Source organism: Eurypyga helias, unplaced genomic scaffold, assembly GCF_000690775.1.
Source record: "Eurypyga helias isolate BGI_N326 unplaced genomic scaffold, ASM69077v1 scaffold23261, whole genome shotgun sequence".
NCBI lineage: Eukaryota > Metazoa > Chordata > Aves > Eurypygiformes > Eurypygidae > Eurypyga > Eurypyga helias.
The window spans coordinates 1-7,051 of NW_010233044.1; the positions used below are offsets into that span (position 1 = coordinate 1).

The 7,051-nt window shown below is 48.3% G+C and overlaps 1 protein-coding gene across 1 annotated transcript; it reads right to left on the minus strand.

Annotated features, from left to right (window-relative positions):
• Window positions 1-3: 3 nt before the first annotated feature.
• RAD52 (RAD52 homolog (S. cerevisiae)) lies at window positions 4-6,740 on the minus strand (the record flags this gene model as incomplete). Its single annotated transcript, XM_010161613.1, has 7 exons — window positions 6,654-6,740; window positions 5,109-5,210; window positions 4,426-4,519; window positions 2,716-2,783; window positions 2,345-2,463; window positions 2,181-2,256; window positions 4-78 (listed from the first exon to the last, which is right to left on the minus strand). Coding segments are annotated over exons 1-7 (621 nt in total), but the record flags the coding sequence as incomplete, so codon positions are not given.
• Between the last annotated feature and the right edge of the window lie 311 nt (window positions 6,741-7,051).

The following is a 7,051-nucleotide window of genomic DNA, read 5'->3' on the forward strand; positions in this document are numbered from 1 at the left end:
GCCGTTGTACCGCGCCGTCTCTATTTCAGGCTCGTAGTCCTGTCTTTTGGCCTTGACCAAATCGAACTCCGGAGGGATCTGGTAAAGGAAAAAAAAAGAAGACACATGTGGGAACTTCCTTCATCAGCTCAACGAAACGTAGACGGGCTTTTTCTGCCCGGTACCGCCGGTGGGTCTAGTTCGTTTTCTCCAAGCGGAACCGTGAATCAGGAAATGGGAAGCGCGTGTTCCGGACCAAGCCAATCAGTTGGCTGATGAGGGAACTCGCGGGACGCCACGCCAGTCTAACAGCTCAGCGCTTGAGGGCCGACAGCCCATGCCACAGGCGACGCGGCCGCACTGTTCTGCAGCTCCTCCTGTCAGTATTCCGGTTGTGTTGTCCTGCTCACGTCAAAGGGCAGGGCTCGGCCATCCCGAGGGCACGGAGGAAGGTAGGCCATGCTCACCAGAGACGGGATGGGTTGGCTCTGTGATGGTACAGACCCGTGGCAATGCCGCTCACGGACGACGACCCTGGCACAGCCATCGGTGCCACCTTCCCCTGGCGAGGTGTCGCTTCGGATCTGCTCCTACCGGCGACGTCAGCTGGGCAGGACCACCTAGGCCGCTGAGCGGGGCTGGGTAGATCCTAGCGTGACGAGGGCAACGGTCCTGCGGAACTCCACGGATCAGCAGGGGGACGAGGTTTGCTTTCCCTCAAGGAGCAAGGCCCCTGCTGCCCAGGAGCCCGTTGCCCCCGGGTGGAGCATGGCAGGAGGTAACAGGGGGGTGCAACCTCAGCAGCAGCCAGGCCGACTTCAGCTACTGTCATGATACCGGTGGTGCCTCGCGGCACGCCCAGCGATTGCGACAGTAAGGTGGTCACCGATGGAGGTGTCTGTCACAGTTTCTTGTCTCTCTCCAGGCCAAAGGCCTCCACAAGAGGCATTTCTCTGTGTCCGTTACCTCAGAAGCTTCGCTCTTCGACTAGCGCGCGGGTAAAGCGACTGCAGACCGAAACCTAAGGAGCCGAGGAGTCTGGAAAGCAAAGCAAGGTGTAACGTGGCTTCTTACTCCTCCTGCTTCCTGCCAGAGCTCTCTAAAGCCCCAAGTTCACCCCCCTTTCCCGCAGCCCACGGGCTGACATACAGGCTGCCGGCAAGCAACAGGAGTCGGAATTTTGCGGGAATGCACAGAGGAGCTGTACCTGCCTTGGGGCAGGTCACACAGCTAACAGGTGAACTGTCTGGCTACTCTTCTGCCCTGCCCACAGCCTCCGGCGTTCTGCTCTCTCCCAGCAATAGTGTCACCCTCTGCTGTTCTCTCTCATCCTTTTTTTTTTTTTCCCCTAAATTTTTATTCCTGAAAAATTCCAGCGAGGAGAAGAATATGACAAGCGAGCCTGATTTTTAACAATTGAAGTAGTAAACTGGACTGTGCTACCGCTGCCAGTGAGAACAGACTAAGATCTGCTCTGCCTTTTGCTTTACACAGGGCAAAAACATGCAGACCGTGCACAGCCTTGAGAGACTGTTCTCCCCAAGATTTCCATTTCCCCGGCGCGATGGATGTACCACTTGACACTGGTATCGCTGCTGACACGTATTGAAGGCAGAAGGGGCTCGACGAGAGCCAGGAACCGAGTTGCTGCCTTCCGTTTCCCCGGCGCGATGGATGCACCACTTGACAGTGGTATCGCTGCTGACACGCATTGAAGGCAGAAGGGGCTCAACGAGAGCCAGGAACCGAGTTGCTGCAGCTGACAGACCTTAAACAGTCCCAAGAACCGCAGCACGTGGAGAAAAGGGCACCTAGAACAGGCCGGTTTAAGCAGTTTGGCGCTTCCTGCGGTAACGTTTAAGGTGGTGCGAACAGACGCACGCCTTGCTGCTACTGAGCAGGGTGTCGGACAACACGGCCATAAATGCCTGGTGGGATCTCGAGTAGGATGCTGTTTCTTCGCCGCAGTAACCCTGCCTACGGCAAACAGTCCAAAACCTGAGTGGTTGTGGTGAAACACTGGGGCAGAGCTCTGCCACAGACACTTCACACAATGAAGTGGGCAGGGAGAGGCTACTGGTCTCGCAGCTGGAAACGTGCGGGGATGAAATGCATTGATACCATCATTTACATTCTTTTTAGCATGAAGGACCAGGAGCAGCGGACGTTCAGACCCTGCTCCCGCAGCCCGTGTACTGCACCTGACGTGGAAGCTTATTCACGGCTCGCAGGTAGTCTTTGTCTAGGATGCAGTTCCCAAGAGCATTCCCAAAGCACCTGAGAAACAGGAGAGCTCACTGTGACTGAAAATAACATGTAATTCTCACTTCACTTCTGAAAAGGCCAAGTACTCATCTTCACTTACTTGAGTGCCCTCTTCAGCCCATCGGTTACCGCCTCCTTTCTTGCCTTTTCCAGGGACAAGGCCTTAGACTTCAGGCCTTCGCTGACTCCATACCCCACGTCTTCATGGTACGACCCATCCTGCAGTGAGGTTTTGAAAATATTAAGTATAAGGGAATTTCTGCACACACTTTATGTTACAGCCTGTGCTTTCCCAAGCCTGACGACTCGCTCTTAGCCGCTTGTTCTACAGCAAGGTCGATGTTCTGGACACCCCTAGGCTCTCTGGTGCAGCACCCTACTGGAGAACCACAGGCTGACCTGAGCTTCTGTCCACGGCTTTAGGCAGCTGCTCGACTACAGAGAGGGCAAACAAAAAAAAAATCCACTTACCTTAAGCTGAACTTTCACAAATGCGCAGACCCCCACATAGAATCTGCCATTGTTGAGATCAACAAAATCTGGGGGAGGGAAAAGGAAGATCCTAAATAACACAAAAGACCTGTGATCCACATTTAGATCTTCTTTTGTCCTTCAAGGACATTCATACACCTGCTGAATGTGCCCAAGACACTCTATCATCTTCTATAAAGTGCAGCATGACCTAAAAAATATGAACCTTAGTTTGAGAATGCTGACTTGCACATATGCTCTGGGCATGGTACCTGTGGCTAGACCTGCCAGACACTCACACCTTGCTACTACTACACGTATAAACTTACTTACACATGGGAAAGAAGGAAGAGTTGTGAATGTTACTTCTCATTCAGCTGCATATCCTAAAGTTTCAAAGCACAACAATTTTTTCAGCTGGAAGGAAAGATTTAAAGTATCAACTGATAAACACAGCAACTTCTGTTTGGGAAGAAACTCTGTCATCTATAAACATCGTTTCTTTCCTGTTATCTAACAGAAGTATCCAGTTTGGGAAATTTTGCACACGGTTTTATCCAGGACAGAGTGCCTGAAGGGCTTAACAGGTTGCAATAATCGCTTGCCTACCTCATTTTACACCAAAAGCAATGCTATGTAACACAGATAGCATTTTGGCAAGGTAGCAGCCTTTCACGTCTGACAGAAACACGAGACGTGCCTGAAAAGAAACGCTTTGAAATTCAAGCAACTGTACCCTGGGGTCCAGAAGTTCGTCTGTGCCCAACCGGTCAGTTTGTTCAATTGTTTTGTCAACCCGTCCGAGGTGCAAACCCTTTCTCCACCCAGGAATTTAAACCAAAATGTAACAGAATCCTCTGTATCTGAATAGCTAAGGAATGACTTGCTATGGAATTATTTGGAAAAGATGTCAGTCCTTTCTCGACTGAAAAGGGCAAAACCCAAAAGTGGTCCGGAATAGATGGAAGCCTGTGACGTAACTTGTTTTACGTCTGGAATCTACCGGCCTGAAGGAAGAGAAGATTTCTGAAGGCGGGGGGAGGAAGGAGGTACGTTTACACAGCTTTGTTGGGCCACTTCAGCGCCCGGTCATCAGCCTAAGCACAGCAAGCATGGACAATACTCCTCCAGCAGGTACTACGTCAGCTACTGAGGCAGAAGAAGCTTAAGCTTTAAGACCACCTGAATACTGTTTTCTAGAGAATTTTCCCAAAGCTTTCTACTGTAAAAATCTCAGAACCAGGTATTGGTCAGAATCTGTAGACAAAGATGGGTCCCTAAAGATTAGGGGAATATTAACTGAGGATATTAACTTGTTGGAGTATCAAAATTACAGGTGAGTACAAAAGTTCGCTCAGGGCTGCTGGGTGTGAAATAGTTTAACTGTAATTGCTCTTGACTGAGTGTTCCCATAGGGAACAGAAAACTTGATTAGAAGAGCTCGGGAATAATCATCAACACGCTTAGAATAATGACTATGACGTATTCCAGTGCAAGATCTTAAAAGAAAACAGAAGCTCCACTATTATTCAATTCCCCTCCTTCCTGCCAACTGCTAGGACACCTGGGAATTCCCCACGCCTCCCCCCACCTTCTTTGGAGTAATCCAGTTCTAGGACAGACAGCCTGCTCCCCACCTGAGAGACTTTTCCCTCGGGGGCTCACAGTGCAAGAAGAAGACAGAATTCTTCGTCCCAGCGAGACGCTTACCAACGTTCTGCTGCGTGACGGAATGAGCCCAGCCGTTGAAGCCAAACATCTCGTTGGCCAGGCTGATGACCCTGTGACCCTCAATGTAACAGACCTGAAAAGAAAAGCAGGTACTCAGAAACAGACACGTGTAACTGCACGCGCAGGCGTAGGTACGCGCTCTCTTGTAAAGCGGGGCTGGGCGCGTCACCTCGCGCTGAGGAAACCCGGCGCGGTTCCAGGTTGGGCTGACGTAAATAAAAGGGTGATGGTGCGGCTCCGGGTTTGCCTTCTCCCAGCAGCTGCGCTGGGTGGTTAACGTGACACCACGCTACCTAGCCAAGGGAAGGGAGAGCTAGCAGGCACTAAAGAGGGTAAAGTGCAGCCCACGTTATATATTGCTGCTTATATTCCAGTTCTGGGGAAAAAAATAAGAAAAACGTCTCCACGTGCCACAAGTATATAAATATTCCCTTCTACAGGACGAAGCACTGAAAAATTAAGTCTCTTTTTTTAAAAATGTGCAAAAGGAACCTGTGGCTCGGAAAAAGCCAGAATTTATGCTTTGCTAACTTTGCTTTCATATCTGTGTATTAAACTACTAGTGGGAAATTAACTTAAAAAAATGTTTATCGTCATTTTTTTTACCCTAGTTTCCCTGGAAAAAGATGTGAGTTGAAACATCTGCGCGTGTTTGTTCATACCTTTTGTCCTCCTCCAGCCTGCCGACTGCTGATATATTCTGGACCCAGTCTCTGACGAAGAGCATGCTGGACAGCTTGATACTCACTTGCTGTGTATTGATACTTGACAAAAGCAAGGTAAGACAAAGTTCAGTCTCCCTGTTTTAGCTCCTCCTCTTCTCCCAACATCACTTCTTTATCCCATTTTATGATCCATTTTCAGAACCAGGATGTAACAGATAAGGAAAGACCTCAGGGGGTGTGTGCACATTACATTTGTGCATTATAGTGGTTTTTTTTTTCTCTAACTCTTGGAGTATACATATATAAGCATTAATTATCCAGCTGTAGCAATCCTTTTTCATTTCTCCTAACCATCACTTACATTAGAAAAACTGAGATGAGCCAGGCCTATTAGTATCCTATTGAAATCTTAACGCAGTCATCATCAAGGTTGCCAGGAACACACATTTAAACTTGTATTACATCTCAAAAATAAAACATAGTATCTCTGTGACCAACCAGAAAATGTATTTAGGAACTCCACGAACCCAAAGTTTAACCTTACTCTGCCACCCTATGCCAGCAGGGTAGGGAGGAGAGCAGCTCAGGCAAGCAATCCAAATAGGAATTTCTTGAGGAGTGTCCAGCAAGCTCCCTTCATGCAGAGGAGGTCCTTTGGGTAACTCCAACATCACTGGTATCAGTAGATAACACCAGCATCACTGGAAGCCTAAGGTGGTGTAACTCTTGCTCGGTGCCTTAGTAGAAATGCAATTTATAGACCGTAAAGGTCAGAGAAGCCTAAATGCCTGTTGAAGGATTCGAGCCCTAAAAAGCTTGTGCTGTCCTGTGCTGTGGGACAGAACACGGGTTTCGCCACCTAAGCTGAAGCGTGGAGTACGCACGTCCTGGCTGCCCCGTCGTTCGGCAGGACACAGAATTCGATAGCGTGTGCCATCTAAGTTCCGATGCCTGCCAAACCTCTCTAATTCCTATCTGTGGTTCTGTTTAAACTTAAAGGAGTAACTGTCTTTTTCTGGCACTAGAATGCAAGCCTGTAACCAAAAGACAGAAGGAAAAAACGGGAGAGTGCACATGCCTGTGCCGTATTCAGCAACTTTGTGTAAATGCCTGGCAGGGAGAATTCACCACCAAAAGGTGTGTGTTCAGTCCAGACACAGTTTGCCTTCTTCCACGTTATTTTTAATTTCTTTTTCAATTTCTTTTTTAATAGCCGAGTGAAAGTAGGTGACTTCTCTGAACCAGTACTGAGAATGTGTGTAAGCATGACCCAGACCATCTGGGAATAAGAGAGAATAAAATGAGCCCCATTTTTAAGGAACGAAATTAAAAACCTTTTGTGAAGAATCCAGAGCAATTTATTATGACTCGAGGCATGCCAAGGCTATCATGGAGGAATATGCAATGTACAATTAGGCATAGGGTGATGGATATGACTCCAACCTTACGCTGTCCAACTTCACAACGAGCAAATGTGCAGAGCAGATTTCCAGAAGCGCGAGCATAAAACTCCTGTTTGACTTTCGGGCAAAAGGAACTGACCTGTCCAAAGCAAGCAACTGAATTGCTGGTGCAGGAACTATTGCTGCTGATGTGGCTCTCGCTGTCTCTCCCTTGACTGTCAGGCATCTCTGAAGAGAAGAGAAATACAAACGCTGAAGATATAACAGAACCAACAGTTTGTATGAAGACATGTCAAAAAGCTGCCCAAGTCCTCTGGCCAGCGAGTCTAGTGGTGTTCTGTCACAGACGTGCTGGGCAGTACAGCACTATTACACCTGTCACGCCGTGGAACTGCTGCAGCCCCCGTGGGAAATGTGTTTTCTGATGTTGTTTCAGAACAGTCAAAACTTTTCTTCTTAAATACATCAAGATTCAGAGAACCAGCAAAGATGAACCTTAATTAAATAAGTGAAACAAAGATTATATTTAAAGAATAG